The sequence below is a fragment of the Bipolaris victoriae genome, assembly GCF_000527765.1.
Source record: "Bipolaris victoriae FI3 unplaced genomic scaffold scaffold_142, whole genome shotgun sequence".
NCBI lineage: Eukaryota > Fungi > Ascomycota > Dothideomycetes > Pleosporales > Pleosporaceae > Bipolaris > Bipolaris victoriae.
The window spans coordinates 15,258-30,636 of NW_014575250.1; the positions used below are offsets into that span (position 1 = coordinate 15,258).

The window sequence follows — 15,379 nt, forward strand, 5'->3', positions numbered from 1 at the left end:
CATTTCGAAGATGCGATACTGACGGGGACACTTGCCTCTGCAATGTACATAAAGATAGCCCTGAGCCTCTGGCCCTAAACTCCTTCCCTTCAACCAAGTTCCGAGTGATCTCTCGTCAACATTCATTCCATTCAGTTTTTGAATTTCTTCTCGCAAGCGTACTCTACCACAAAAGTCAAATCCCACCCTGCTTGATTTGCCAAAACCATCATCCGCCACGCCCGCCATAAATACAAAGACATCAACGATGACCCCCACATCGTACATGAACGTCTCAAACACAGCCATGGCCTCTTCAGCAAACGAGGCAATTGTCAACAATGAGAATTCCGAGTCGCTTAGCGTGACAATAAGCTTTGGTGTACTGGGCTTGGTCGTAGCGATGGCAGGTATATTGATAGCTGTCCTACAGCTTCGACGCACGTCACGCTCAAAAAGAACGGTTGAAGTGTACGAGCTTCCGTGTAAGACTGGACATACCGAGTCACAATGCGCAAAGCTGACCGATTTTTAGAAGAACGCTTGAAGAACACGAAATGTAGACAAGGTATTCGGACTGGCATGCATGGATGAGTGAGCGTTTGGCTGCCTAGTCAGACAGAATACGATGTAGTATAGAGTACACTGGGATATGTGACAGGGCTCAGCCAAGGCCTCAGGGCCTATAACCGTCGAAGAAGAGATGGGTATAAATATACAGCACCTGCGATGGGTGCGCAAATATATTGCGTAACTAATATTGTTAGTAGTCTAGTCATCTGATGCTTTTTTGATAGAATAGAATTTGGTTATTATAAAGCACAAGACTATCCTTCTATGTCAGCGCCTTCCTCCTTAGTGCGTTTCTTAGCGAAGGATACGAGAATGAAGGCCATGCATCGTATAGCCAACAGGTCTGGACCTTCAGACGTTAACAATCTGAAACCGGGCAGAGATGAGGATCTCCGATGTACATGACAAAAGGCAGTCGAGAGTGGTTGACGTTGGTACGTATGGGGAATAGTGCATCGTCGAGCAATCGTATTACACAGCCGTTGAAACGTCGAACATGATGCAGCGTGGATGGGAGGGTTGGAAACTCTGGCGGCGAGTAAGGAGTCAGATGGGTAGGGCTGAGAGTGGAGGTTTCTTGGGCGTGGGCATGTGTCGATCATCTTCTATGAACTTCCTAGCTGCCGTAATAAAAGCCTTGGCACCGGGCAGCACGCGGCTTTACTGTGCATCCAGGTTTCGTCATCTTCTGTCAGGCAAGCACAATCCCATGGACCCCTCCCCAGCCACCGCGTCTGCCTTCTTTTCTCTGCGACGAGTGCTGTCGCGCCCATCTTCTCTACTACCTTGAAGGCTGTGTATATACGCGGCACGCCCGTGGCCACGTCCCGTAGCCGTTTTGTAGGCACCCTGAGCACATACTTACATTCGCCCGCCGCAGTTGTTCACCTATCCTGCGCGCTGACCACACCTCCTCTACGGATAACGGCCCCCTTCATTCTCGCCCTCATATCCAGGTCTCGCGCCAAGGGACTTGTTGTTACTTGCATTGCCTACTACTTGTGGCTTGCTGCACTGAGCACCACCACTAAGCCCGTGCTTCGTTTCACCTCTTTGTAAACACCACGACTGGTGGCTCCCACTCCCGACTCGATACACTCGCGCGACTCCCGGTGCCAGACAGCACCCTCATCGCCATCATACATAATGTCTCTCACCGACTCCGAGTTGGAGCTGGTCAGCTCTGAGCTGCGGGGTAACAGCGACGACATTCCAGAAGAGCCCGACATGATACTTTCATCCGACGCCGACAACGCCGAGTCGTTCGCTCCCCCACCGCGCATTGCGGCGCGCTTCTATCGACATTCAGCGAACCGCCGCAAGTCGTCTGCGACGTCATCGCGCCGCAACTCGATATCCTCGACACATTCACACACATCGAATCGATCGTTCCGCAACAGCTGTCAAAGCCACCAGGTAGCCCAGCACCTTCGCCGCGCTTCCATACTCGAGGACCGCAAGGCAAGATTGGCAGATCGAGCAGCACATGCCGAGCAGGTCAGGCTGCGTGCTGCCCTGGCCAAGGCCGCCCCGCGTGGCTCAAACAGCGAAGAGCGAGCCCTCGCAGCAAAACAGGCCCGCGAGAAGCATCTCGCCCAAGTTGCTGCGTCCTGTGCCGAAGAAGTTAGAAGAGCCAAGAAGATTGCTGAAGACATGAAAGAGCGCAAGGCCGCTGAGGAGCGTAGATATCGTATGGAAATGGAGGAGAAGTTGGCAGAGGCAGAAAAGAGAAGATTGGAATACAAACGCAACCCTCGACGACCGAGAACTGCCAGTTCACCTCCGGCCAGCCTCAAGCCACGCACCCAGCGTCCCGTCTTGTCAACTGAAGATGCAGCCAAAAGAATCCAGGCGGCCTGGAGAAGCAAGGTCAGGCGTGACATTGTCAGAGAATGGCTGAAACTTGGTCTATCCATTGAGATGGTCCAGGAGACTAGTTTCGACGTCATCACAGGCATGCTTGCAGATGAGAAGCTGTTGAAGACGACTGATAGGATCATGACCTTGTTTGTGCTACTCCCCGATGCAGATCCAGTCCCCCGTAGCGCCGCTGTCAGGACCTTTCTCTCCTCGTATCTTATTCTGGGACACCCTACCCATGTTTTCAGCCGCGACGGTGACCAGGAGCAGGATCTGATTACCAAAGCCAAGGACCTTGTCATCAGCTTTGAGTCTGCTTTGGCCAAACTGACAAAGCTCAATGCCTACACTCCATCGCCCACACGCACAGAAACTGTTTTGCTAGCCCATAGTGCATTCGTTGCTGCCTTCAATGACTGGAAATCTCGTGATTCGTCGGCGCTTGTTGAGACCATGGTTGCCTCGTTTGTCAGCCTGGACGAGATATGGCAAAGCGTCAAGGATGCGACAGTCGATGAAGTCGCCAATGAGTACAGAAACGGCATTCGGGACAACCAAGCTATACTGCTTAGCAGGATCAAGAAGCTGGCCGGCCCTGACAAAGCCCTTATGCTAATCAGGAAGGCTATACGCGAAAGCCGAAGGTCGAAGCCAAAGAAGAGGCCCGCAGGCGATACGGTTCGACCTCGTGTGGCCGGCGAGTCCACACCAGACTCTCCACTATCAGCCGAAAGCGCTGCCAAACAGGCAGAGGCTGCTTCTGAATTGGCGGCTTCTGGGCAGGCGAAGCCTGAAGACCCCACCACGCAGGGTCACCAAGCCCAGTCGCTATCCAAGGTCTTTACAGTGGTACCCGACAACCGCATACTCGTCCACGAGTTGTCAATTGACAAGGAGTACCGCATTGACCCTTCACCCGCTGCCGACCTGCGCGATGCTCTCAATCGTGAACTATGTGACGCAATGCGACGGGGATTTGAGGACGGCGATAGTGCAAACTGGACCACTGCAATGGCGGAGAACATACGTGGCAAGTTGTTACGGCTGCTGAAGCCTGGCAACTCCATGCACACTCTCATTTCTGAGACCCTTGATCCAGAGCATGTCAGCCGGCAATGCAGCCAAGGTGTCTTCTCATATGGCAAATTCTTCAACTTTATTGCCAGCATCCTACCCAAGCTTTGTGCACCGTTCCGAGACACGGAGGTTCAGGCGCTTGCTGAAGAACTAAAGGAGGAGGGAGATCTGTCGAGTATGATTGAGAAGTTGTTCAAGATCCTCCACATCATCGACCTGCTCTCACTAGATTACTCAAACTTCTTGTTGATGAATGCCGCTCCTACACTGATCAAGGAGGCTGTTGGCTACGAACAACGCATGTTCACGCAGGATCTGGAAGAAAACAAGATCACTCTTGACCGCACACGCCGCTGGTGGCGTAGTGCAGCAGTCAACATGCACACTGAGGCTGATCGCCGTGACCCGTGGAGCCAGGCCAATCCCCTCAATCGACCCACTGCGCACAAAATATATGCCCGTGGTTTAGTCGATCTGGCAATCGCAACTCCACCTCTTCGGGAGTCGGAGCTACCAGAGACACTCGAATTGGACCGAGCCCGGATTGCCCGAATCCGGGAGGACGCGCTTCGCATTACGACTATCGGAGGAATTCTCCTTACAGCTAAGAATCTACTCAAGCGGGATGTACGGTCACAGTGGAAGTCCGAAGCCAACAAGATGTGGCTGGTGCTCAAGGAAAACGGCTACATGTCCGATCCGTCGACACCGGCCAAAATTTCGTCCCTCCTCGAGTCATCGCGCAACATGCCGCCGTCGACACGCTCGCAGCTCTCGTCGACCATCACGAGACTCCTCACGCAGGCCGGGGCCGGCAAACTTTCCGACCCCGTGCTTAAGGTCCTTTTCCAGCGCCTCAAGACGCACATTTTCAATCGCGTCAGCGCCAGTAGTTCGGGCGAGCGAGTCAGAGCGGCGAGCACGGCGACCGAAGGCCTTGCTACCACGGGCCTACCGGAGTTTGTGTCTCAGGTTGCGGATATTTGCGAGCAGCTAAGTAAAGTGGGCGAGGTTGATCGCAAGTGCCACGGTAAGTGGTATGAGGAGATTGCAGAGGAGATGGAGAGGTTGGGGGTGGAAGGGGGTGAGGAGCTTGTGCGCTCGCAGAGCGTGGAGAGTTCGGGGGCTGCGTCTTCGTCTTCTTCGTCTTCGGTGTGAGACGTGAGATGTGAGACGGGGGAAAGATGGAAGGGGATTAATGGGATAATGTGGGGATTTGGCGTTTCGTCTTTTCTCTCCTTCTGTCTCTTTTCCGAGTCTTTCAAGAGACATTTTTTTTCTTTCTTTCGTTCTTGGGATGGAATGGGGGTTCTATGCTGTTCTCTTGTTCATGGCAACTTTTTGTGTCGTTGTTTACTTGCGAGGCGCTGCAGGTGTTTTCTTTTTCCCTTTCCTTTTCTTCCTATCTCTCTCTCTCTTCTTCTCTATTCGTACTCTTGCTTTCATCAAGTCTAGACCATGGCTCTCTTTCTTTCTTTTCTTTGATTTCTTTCACTCACGAGTAATATACCAAGGTCGGGACACGGGATGCTTTTGTTTGTATCTTTTGTTTTGTTTTCTTGGTATTTTTGCTGTTTGGAGCGGAAGCGAGTCATGTTTATACGTATATACCAAATCTTTTTTTTCCATCATCTCTTCTGCCTTGCCTAGATTTGTGTTGTTCTTTGCTTTTTTTCTCTCTTCTTCTCCCGTTCACTTGATTCAGCTCTGTTGTGATGATGGGGTTTTGAAAACCTGTGTTTTAAATGTCAAGGCAGTGGCGCAGTGCTGGCTAAGTGACGTGAATGAGAGTAGTAAGTTCAAGTCAAACTGTCTTGTTTTTTTTTCGTCTAGATTGTATGAGAAGAGAGTGATAGAGTGCTCGTGTATGGACAGTCAGTTCAGTCAGTTCAGTCAGTTGACCAAGTGCAATTACTGTGTATGTGTGGGCATCGGCTCATCGTGCGCATAGTTCCGTTTCAGCACCAATCATGATCGCCGACTTGTTGCTGTTTCTTTCTCCTGGGAAGTCCCATGTATAGATCAGACAATGCATAGATCGAGATTGCATGTGCTCAGGGGTTCATAGGGCTCGGAACATGATGAATCAGTACAGTAGTCGAATAACACTGTCAATGGAAAGGGATGTACTTTTTTTTCTTTTTTGAATGAGTGAATTTGTATATGTTTTTTTCTGTCTGTTGTGTAGAGACATGGAGAGTCGATATCGTCATATCATAGAATATTTATTGGTTTTTGTGAAGATCATGCCACATCGGAAAGAAGGAGAGATTATCATTGTCCGGTTTGTTGAATGTGCAGCAATCGGCGCTTTTCTTCTTTCATTTTTCCTCCAGTCATGGACGAGTTATGTCTGTGCGTTGTTTCTTTGCAGTGGGGGATCGCAAGGCGAGAACTAGTACCAAAGCGATAGGTTTCACGAAGCAGGTTGGAGATGCGCGTCGTCTTGTTCACCCGTACTGCAGGCAGTGGACGAGGAGAGCCACGTGCATAGTAAACATTCTCCGATTAACCGAGTCGGTAGTATCAAAGATTTTGTTTGGGATGGGAATCGCCTACTGCCGGTGGGCCTGAAGCACCCGGAGGCCGACGTATGCCAAAGGTTGCTTTTCTTGCTTCATCGATCCGGCCCTTTGCAAGACTGATGCCAGGGACGACCCAGTCTCCACAGCTGCATTGCATGCCCTGCCAGGCATACTTGCCTACGTTGGTGTGGCACTTTGGGCACTCCAGACGACCGTCTAACTTGCCTTGTTCGAGCTCAGGTCGCATCCATGACAAGGGATCGAGGAAGTAATGGGCACATTTGGCCGAAGTAGGGACCTCGGCCTCGTCGTCTTTTGCAGTGTAAGAGGATCCATGTGATAGTAGATATTGCGAGGTTGCCAACGCGCGCCTAAAACAAGGTAAGCGCAAGACAGGAGAGTGGTGGCGGTAAGAGAATATAGGGTGGCATTAAAGCCTTATCGTACGGCCCCACTTACCTGCATTTGCGACACCTTAATTCAAAGGCTGCAGCCTCATCAGCAACATGTTCGTCCTCAAAGCGGATCTTGTCAGCGTCTGGCGCTTGTCCACACGCGCGGCTCAACTCAATTTCGCGTTGGTAGACCCATCGTTGGTAGGCCGGGGTGGTTTCGACATCGAGTGGAGTGTGCATTTGAGCATAGAGGTTGAGCTGGTCCATGAAACCTGGGTTGGGCTCGCAGATGGACCGAGCTTGCCGAACGTGGGACAGAGCTTCGGAAGGGCTGATGTTGTGCTGCTGCATCAAATATGCGATGACAACGGTAGCCGATCGTGACTTGCCCATGGCACTAAGAAAGAAGGAGTGGTTGGCATATTGGTACGAGTAACGGGAGTGGAATCGAACGAGTGGCAGGGAAGCGGTGTGGAATTGGGGAAAGAATGGCCGAAAGGGCAATGCAGGCAGTTGCAAAGAGGAAAAGAAAATGTGGACTTTGCATTCAAAGGATGCAGGACACGACGCGGGGGGGGGGGGGGGGAATAACTGCACTTGCACTGTGGTGCATTGCTCCCAGCGACAGGGCACTGGAGCCGGCGGGTGTGGTGAAGATGGCAAAACTGCCAAGCAAGGCAGTCGGGGGCGGCGATCCAGGGTTGTGTGGGCACACGAGGCTTCAGCTCAGCAAGGGTGTTGACTTACCAGTGCACTAGGACGCCGCCACCTGCGTCGAGGCCTTCGCGAATGAAGCGATTCGTGGCCGGGAAATGCTGGAGGAGGTTCTCGTCGTCGACATCGTCGACCTCGACCACCATGTGCTTGAAGGGGGCAAACAGGGCGTCGTCGAGGGGCATGCGCAGGACGGACAGGACGTGGGTGATGTTTGCCTGTTCAAGGGCTTCACGCCGCCGCAGCGTAAAGATGCTACCTCAGTGGTCAGACAGTTGGACAGTGGACCGGCAAGGTAAGACAAGGCAAAGGCAGCGGCAGCGGCAGCGGCAACGGCAGCGACGACAACGACGGCGATGCAGCACGGCCTTGCAGAGAGGGGGGGTGATTCGAAACCACGGCGGGCGTCAACATTACGTACCCGCCAATGTACAGATTGAGGTTTCCGGGGACTCTGTCGAGGAGGGCCATGATGGCAGGTCGCAGAGCGGAAAGGGACTCGAAAATAGTCGGAGGCCCAAAAGGAGGGGCGCGAAGATCAAGGGCTTGGGGGTGGACGAAACGCAAGCTGGTGAAGAAGGTGTGCAAGTGAGGGTCTAATTTTCACCGAGGCTTCGTGATGGCGCACATCCGCCCAAATTGCGGACCCATTGAGTCTGGCGCCCAAGGCCGTATGGTGGTGCCTAGGCGATGACGGTGATGCACCATGGGGCGGCAGCAATCGTCGGAGATTTTTGCAGGCATGGGGTTGGTGGGCTGGGGTCATGGAGGTGGATGTAATGTGTGGTTGATGTGTGTAGTCGAGAGATACTAGAGGGGGGTGGATGTACATGTCATCCCAGCCAAGGCCATGGAAGAAGCCGGCTGAGCAAGACGACGACGACGCCGACGAGTGTAATAGATGGGCAGAGGCCGGTGTTCCCTGTCATGCGCGGCTGCCGGCGATCCGAAGCAGAAGGGTGCCAACGACAGCGCCTCCGACCATTTTTTTACCTTTGCACCGTCGGCCATGACCAGTGTCAGGTGTGTCGTCGTCGTCGTCGTCGTCGTCGAGCCAGCGGAACCTTCCGTACACCCGCGGAGCTGCAGTGCGCGGATCAGGGACTGCGAGCTCTGGCCATGGATGAGCCCTAAAGCCCCGTGTGCTAGTTTGCCCATGGCGCCTTATCTGCAGTGTCTAGCAAACCAAAGTGCGTGGAGAGCATCTAGTAGGAATCAGTATACGAGGCCAGCACGCGGACTGGCATGCCGAATCGAAGACGTGGGCGAGACCAGAGCGGGCCAGCGACAAACGGGGTCATGGAATCCTGGAGTCTTGGAATGAAAGCCCTGGCCTGTGGCTCGTGTGTTGGGCGGGCTGGCGGATGGGTGCAAGGCTGCCGTGGCGCCTCGTCCCGCATCTCGGCGAAGCGCATCACTGTTTTGGCCAAAAGGATGTGGGAAATGGGAGTTTGAAGTGGCACGACTAGTGGTATTGGAGTGCTCTGCTAGAGTGTAGCTAGTAGATGCTGCTGTTTGGTAGGGCGGGCGGGAAATTCGATGGTGGATGACATGGCCCATGACTTTGGAGCGTCGCCCTGTCTCAAACGAGGTGTACCGCCGCTTATCTGGCCACGGACTATGCGCATGCGGCCCACGTAGCAGAAACATGCTACTACTGTAAGTACTTGTAGTGGCGTGTAAGTAGACTACTTGCGAGGTACGGGTCTTGGGCGCTCGCAGCACAGACTTCGGCTTGAATCCGATACCCCGGAGTGTCTGCATGCTACCGCTCGTGGCAGCACGAGGCACCCATGGAGCGAGTGCGAGGCCAGACGACTCAGCCCCGAACAGCAGATCGGTAAGACGTGTGGCGGCAGCAGGCAGCAGCAGTAGCAGCAGCAGCAACAGTCAAAGTGTGCTTGTGCACTTTAGCACATACATGTGTAGGTAGATGAAGAGGAAGCTAGCTGGTCGGCTCGCACGTGTGACGTGTGGGCAGATAGATGGTTAGTAGATGAACATGTATGTACATAGTAGATATGTGTGTATGTATGTACATGTATGCATAGCTGCAAGTAAACCTAGTAAATATACATAGATGGATGCATGGCACTCGGATATCTATGACATGTGTACATGTAGGGCAGTACGTAAGTAGGTGAATATCAGATGGGGGGGGCAATGTCTCGCCAAGAAGCAGCGGGGAGGGGGACAGGGGGGCAGGCAAAAAGAGAGCAGCACAAGCAGGAGCAGAAAGCATGAGCAGAGCAGAGAGCAAGAAGAGGCCGGGCGGTAGGGCTGCGAGGAGGTTGCCCGTGGTGGGTGGTGGGTGGTGGAACTGCTGGTCAGCATCTGTGCGCAGCGACCGCTTCCGCTACCCGCGTTGCAGGCTAAGCCGTAAGCGTTACGTCTGACGCTGTGCCGCCTGCACCTTGTCCACCCCCCATGGCCGACCAATCCGCGGTGCTGCGCTGGCTGCTCGACACCCAGCCTGGTCAGATGCCGGCTATGCAACCCTCGTCAGCCAGCAGGGCCAAAAAGGACCAGCCAGCCCGCCAGCCCGCCAGCCCGCCAGCCCGCCCAGCTAGCCAGCACCAACCTGGTCTGCCCCATCGGCACTGTCCTGCCCTACCACCGCCCCTCTCACCGTTGCACCGGCCTGACGTACAGGCCATGGCCCTGCCTCGCTGCCTGTCCCACTGCCTCCTACCTGCCAGAAGGGGGGGGCCACAGGCGGGCGCCAATCCACACGATAGATTGTCGTCTCAATATGCCAGCTAAGCCCCCCTTGGTCGGCCTCTGGCTGACTGACTGACTGACTGACGGATTGACTGGACTGACTGCCCACACTACCCGCTCGCTGCCCACTGCCTGCCTGCCTGCCTGCCTGCCTCTCCTCCCCTCCTTTGCACGCACGCACGCACGCATGCACGCACACACACTTACTCTCACTCACCTCCCCCCACGCCGCCGCCGCCGCCGGGAAACCTCTGCCGTCGCCGGCAGCCCTCTGCCCGCAAATCCACGCCCTGCACCTGCGTGTGCGTCTACACTACTCACGCCAGTGCCAGTGCCAGTGTCCAGGGCCACGCAGCGTTGCGACTACTGGGCAAGCCCTATGCACGCAAGAGGGCCGGCGTGAGCTTCACGCTTCACGCTTCTGGAAAAGCCAGAAACCACGCCTACGACTAAGGCCTGCATGCCCTGACCCCTGCCCGGCAGAGTCTCCACTCTGTTGCTCCGTGCCAGGAGCAACACGCAATAACCAATCATTGTCCGTGAGCCTGCCCAGCGTCGTGCTTAATGTCTAACCCAGTCCCCGGTGGAGGTTCTCTTTTCTCATCCGTCTGCTGCTTGTGCTGCGTGCTGCTATTGTCGTGTCCAGTCGTGTCGCTCCCTCTCCCTCTCTCCACCCCAGAGGAAAAAAACTGTCTCGTCCCTAATGTGCTAAACGCCTTGCACCCAAAGCCTCTCATCCCTTCAACTCCACTCGCCTCCGGTCCACGCTAAAAAAACAGGGCCCTTACCCATAGGCCTTGCTTGGGCTGCTCTGCTGCAGTGTACCATGAGCATTGCATTCACCACAGCAATTTGACCATCTGTCTGTCTGCCGCCGCCGCTGCCAACATCCCATGACCAATAGTCTGCATCGACAAGAAGCAAATATTGTGGCGGTGCGGGCCAGAATTGTTTCTTCAGCTCGACCCTACACCTACGAGGGTCTCAGCCCTACGAGCAGCCTCAATCGCTAGTCAACGGGTACGAAGAAACCGCCCCCGCTCCCTCGACTACTTATCAGCCTCGCCCTCGGAATTCCCCCAACGACACGTAACTCCCATACCCAGGTAAGCCACACACTCACTGTCACTCTTGCAATACCCTTCAGCCGCTCCCTTACCCACCTCACTGCACTCTTCCCTGCCGGTTTCGGTCATGCCGTCTGTGGTTGCAGGCTAACTCTTCTGCGTCTAGGTCCGTGCCCACATACACTATCCAGTAGCCACTGTCTTTCACGCGTCTTGCTCGTCGCGACTCGCCACTTTTGCGGTGCTCGTGTGCGGCAAGGTACGCTTCAGCTACTACCCCCTTAGTGGCGGCCTGCCGACAATTATCGGCACCACCACAAACCATGTCCTCGACGCCGAGCATTCGCGTATATGATTCCCACCGCTATCCGCTACCACACCATACCCGAGCCTCGATAGGAAGCCCGGCTGTAGCAATGGCTATACCGAGAGTACGTAAGCTCGTGTTCCTGCTTGATACCTTTTTTCTTCTTCTTCTTCTTCTTCTTTTTGTGTGTGTGTGTGTGGGCCTGGAATGGTATTGCCCAATTCGCATGCTTGAAATAGCATCCGAACACACTGCAATCCACTTCAGGTCCCTTGCCATTCACCATCCCATTTATTTTAACAATTGACTGACTGTGACGCAAATTTCACAGGCTCGCGATCAAGTCCCGCCACCCTTGCCTCCACCACGTCACATCGAAGACCTTAGGACTGGCCAAGACCCTGGTTGGCAATGGGGTAACACAAATAGTCCAAGGGACACAGGTTTTGGCGGAAATCGGCTCGCGACAGTTAAACCTGGCTCGAGCTTATACGGTGGAGCCCCAAGCAACTACCCACGGGAGCCCGCGGGCAACTACATTCTTTCTCGCAACCGAGAACCTTCCATCTCCAGGTCACTCGAAGACATGAGCTCCGAACATAGCGGTCACAGCGATGAAGAACGCAACGCCAACTCTCGCCCATCGCTTGCAAGCCACCGCTTCACAAGTGAAAGACAGTTGGGGCAAAAGGCCCTACAAAACTCATCGCAGGCCTATGATAAGCAATTGCTCTCCAAGATTGGTGGCCCAAGTACACCCACAAGAACCACTGCACCTCCACTATCCTCTGGTAACACCCAAGATGCCGTCAATGACCCGCACACTTCGATACACAAACCCAATGGTCAATTGAAGCCGTTGACTGTACCTGCCCTCTCGCCAGGCTACACGGGCTTTCGTAGCCCCATATTCGACCCAACAGAGCCGTCCAGGGCACGCTACGGCAGCATCTCGACTCCAGGACCATTGGACGACACCTCTTCCACACACCGTGGTAGCTATGATCACAGCATGTTTTCAGATCCCGAGTTCAGCATGGAGGAAAACGGCATGCGCGACTTGAACATCAATGAGCGCAGCCCTGCCGAGTCAGAAGAGTACCAACTGGGCCCAAAGGGCGGCCTGAAACGGCGCGCCTCGTCGCCTCCCTCTGAAGCTGCGCGCGACGATCGTCCGACAACAAGCGGCCACAACGATCTATATCACCGTCGTTCAGCGCAAATGCTCGTCAACCGGAACTGCAATGCATCGCGGTTCCATTCAAACCCAAGTTCCTTGTCTTCAACCGGATCTGCAAGTCAACGTAGCGGCTCGATTGCGTCTTCGTTTGGCTTCTCCACAGCCCCAAGTAGTATAACAAGCTACGGCGGAGATCAGCGCTTGTCACCCAATGCGTTGTCACCGTTAGGGGAGACGGAACTGGGCCCCGTGTCGCCTTATGCAGCTAACAGGTCGTTGGATCCCAGCCCCCGCGGGTCCCTGTCACGACCTCCGCATCAGCGAGGCTTTTCGGAGACCGAGCATCCACAAATCCGAAAAATGTCAACAGAAAGCATGCTACAATCGCGACAGAATTCAATCGCAAACCGCCTGCCAGGTGCTTACATTTGCGAGTGTTGCCCCAAGAAACCTAAAAAATTCGACAGTGAAGAGGAGCTCCGGTAAGTGACATGGGTCGGCGTCTTACCCACCGCTATTTGCCCTACCCATGCCCGGATGACCATGCGCTGACCCCTGCAACAGATTGCACGAGCTGGAGAAGCAGTATATCTGCCAGTATTGTCCTAATCGTTTCAAGAACAAGAACGAAGCTGAGCGCCACCAAAACTCTCTCCACCTACGGCGACACTCGTGGTCATGCGCAACACTTGCCGGCGTTCATGCAGCTTTCCACCCCTCGGCTACTCGCCCGGCTACCGCAGACGTCTGTGGGTATTGCGGTGAAGAATTCCCTAACCCTGCGGATTGGGAGGCTCGAGCAGAGCACTTGAACCACGTGCACAAGTTCGGCGAATGCAATCAAGCCAAGAAGTTCTTCCGTGCAGACCATTTCCGACAGCACCTGAAGCACAGCCATGCAGGGACCAGTGGAAAGTGGACTAACATGTTGGAAAACGCCTGCATGAGAGACGAGCCGCCGCCTCAAGAGCGCGTCGGCTCGATTGCCTCGATATCCGGCCCTTCGAGCCTTACAACCAAGCCCGGCGTCATCAGCGAAGCACATGACGAATCTTGATTCACCAAAAGTTTTACCAAACACCTAGGAGACACGTGCGGCACACCATCTCCAGGCTGATCTGACCGGAATTTATTCAAACGAAGCGCAGTCTATGACGACATTATTCAGTTCCATTCGACAGTAGCATTCTCTCCAAACCATTGCTTTTGGCTTACATATCAGCATTCCCAGGCATGGTCTTAATCTAGCAAAAAGTCTTTACAGTCGCAAATTGTCTTGCATTTACCATTCATTCCCGGCCAGGCCAGGGCGCTTCGGCATAACGACACTGATGATGGCATTTGGTTATACGTATCGGTATCAGGCAATCTTCTGATGCTGGTTCAACGACACATTCGATGCATTTCTATGGGTGTTTTTGTTTCAGCGGCGGCGTTGATAGGACAGACATGTCCAGCATCATCTTCATAGGCAGCTCTTTTCTTTTTTTTTGCGACTACATTCCTTGTTGACCTATTATACAAAAACCATTTTACGAATACAACAACAACTGTTAAAGTCATATCAAAGGGGAAAAAAGTTTTTGCTCTCTCATTAGTAGTACGGCGTGGCCGAATATCATATTGATAATTGCCTACTTTGTATTTTCAGTTTCGCCGTTCTCGGCTGATTTCTTGGCTTGGAATACCCCAGCATTAAGGTGGGCGGGCAGTATGGGATACGAGGCTCAACTAGAACAACAACGTCATGGAAAGCAATGTCAAATCTTGATGCACATCTTAGGGCTGTGTAGCGTGATAGTGGCAACGTGCATTCCCCTTTTTTGCCTTCATTTCTCAGCTCATTTACTTTGACGTTCAGCCTCAGGGCCTAGCAGACGCACAAGTGAGCGTCAGCCTCAGTAGTAAACTCTTGGTAGTGTCATTTTTTTTCCAAGTACTAGATGCTTACTAGTCAAAGTGATGTGCACGCATATCAGTCGCCACCTCGACTTTTGCATCAGCAATCAACCGGGAGGGAGGGGGGACTGATGTTCCTTGGTGAAAAGAAAAAACAAACGGTGTTCCCCGTAGTACGACTGTTCTCAGGGTTCCCCCCCCCCCTCGTATCCCGTCGTCAGCATCCACCACCCCCGTGAGCAACCAAGCCCTGCATATAATCCCCAACCCGTCAGCAAGAGTCCCGAAAACATTAGTTTCAACAATACACGCATCATATATATTTTTCTTGAACGAGGTTCTTCCCAGAAGAAACACACACGTATACACTACACTACACACATATGTTTTACCAGCATCCCCGGTCCCTCCGGTTCCCCCAGTTTCCCCCCCCCCCGGCCCCTGTCTCTCCAAAAGAAAGAAAGGAAAAAAAAAACACCCCGTGAACCCAAGCTACTGAAAGCAGCTATCCGGTTGTCTTCGGATGTAAGCGGTTTCACACACCCAGTTTTTTTTTCGTTACTACCCCATCTACTAGTTTAAACTCCAAATGGAGGGGGGGGGGCAAGAATGCGTCTGCGTCAATGGCGCGCATTTCCTCTCTGTCTCTCTCTCTCTCTCTCCGTACTCCACTCTTTGCACTATTCTAAACCAACCCCCTTCAAGGTAAAGATCCGGGCTAGGAAAATAACGCAATGACCACATACGTACTCAAGTAAAGTCAAGTAAAGTAGTAAAGTATTGTCGTAACTAGTTGCTTCGTCTTTTTTTTTGGCATGCGCAAGCGCAAGCGCTAGGTAAGGCTAGTGAGGGGGGCAATATGGCCATGCATACTATACTTGTGTTTTGTAACAAAGTTTATGGTACATGTATGTATGTATGTACATTTCCAATACTTGGGGTTTCCTTGGGGTGATTTCATCGCCGACTTTAGTGCATTTTGTGTGTGTGTGTGTGTGTGTTAGAGTACTAACAAGGGTAACGTACACTAAACGGTGTGATATTTGAGTAGTAGTGTGTTTTTTTTTCGTTGGGAGTTAGTC

The 15,379-nt window shown here is 53.3% G+C and overlaps 3 protein-coding genes across 3 annotated transcripts; 2 read left to right on the forward strand and 1 right to left on the reverse strand.

Annotated features, from left to right (window-relative positions):
- Window positions 1–1,698: 1,698 nt before the first annotated feature.
- COCVIDRAFT_31078 (hypothetical protein) lies at window positions 1,699–4,647 on the forward strand (the record flags this gene model as incomplete). Its single annotated transcript, XM_014695862.1, has 1 exon — window positions 1,699–4,647. The coding sequence occupies one exon, from the start codon at window positions 1,699–1,701 to the stop codon at window positions 4,645–4,647; it is 2,949 nt and encodes a 982-aa protein (XP_014551348.1).
- Window positions 4,648–6,015: 1,368 nt separating this feature from the next.
- On the reverse strand, window positions 6,016–7,594 carry COCVIDRAFT_31079 (hypothetical protein; the record flags this gene model as incomplete). Its single annotated transcript, XM_014695863.1, has 4 exons — window positions 6,016–6,385; window positions 6,474–6,806; window positions 7,157–7,378; window positions 7,545–7,594. The coding sequence occupies 4 exons, from the start codon at window positions 7,592–7,594 to the stop codon at window positions 6,016–6,018; spliced, it is 975 nt and encodes a 324-aa protein (XP_014551349.1).
- A 3,640-nt stretch (window positions 7,595–11,234) lies between these two features.
- Window positions 11,235–13,455, forward strand: COCVIDRAFT_113106 (hypothetical protein; the record flags this gene model as incomplete). Its single annotated transcript, XM_014695864.1, has 3 exons — window positions 11,235–11,342; window positions 11,550–12,880; window positions 12,963–13,455. 3 exons carry the CDS (start codon window positions 11,235–11,237, stop codon window positions 13,453–13,455), a joined length of 1,932 nt encoding a protein of 643 aa, XP_014551350.1.
- Between the last annotated feature and the right edge of the window lie 1,924 nt (window positions 13,456–15,379).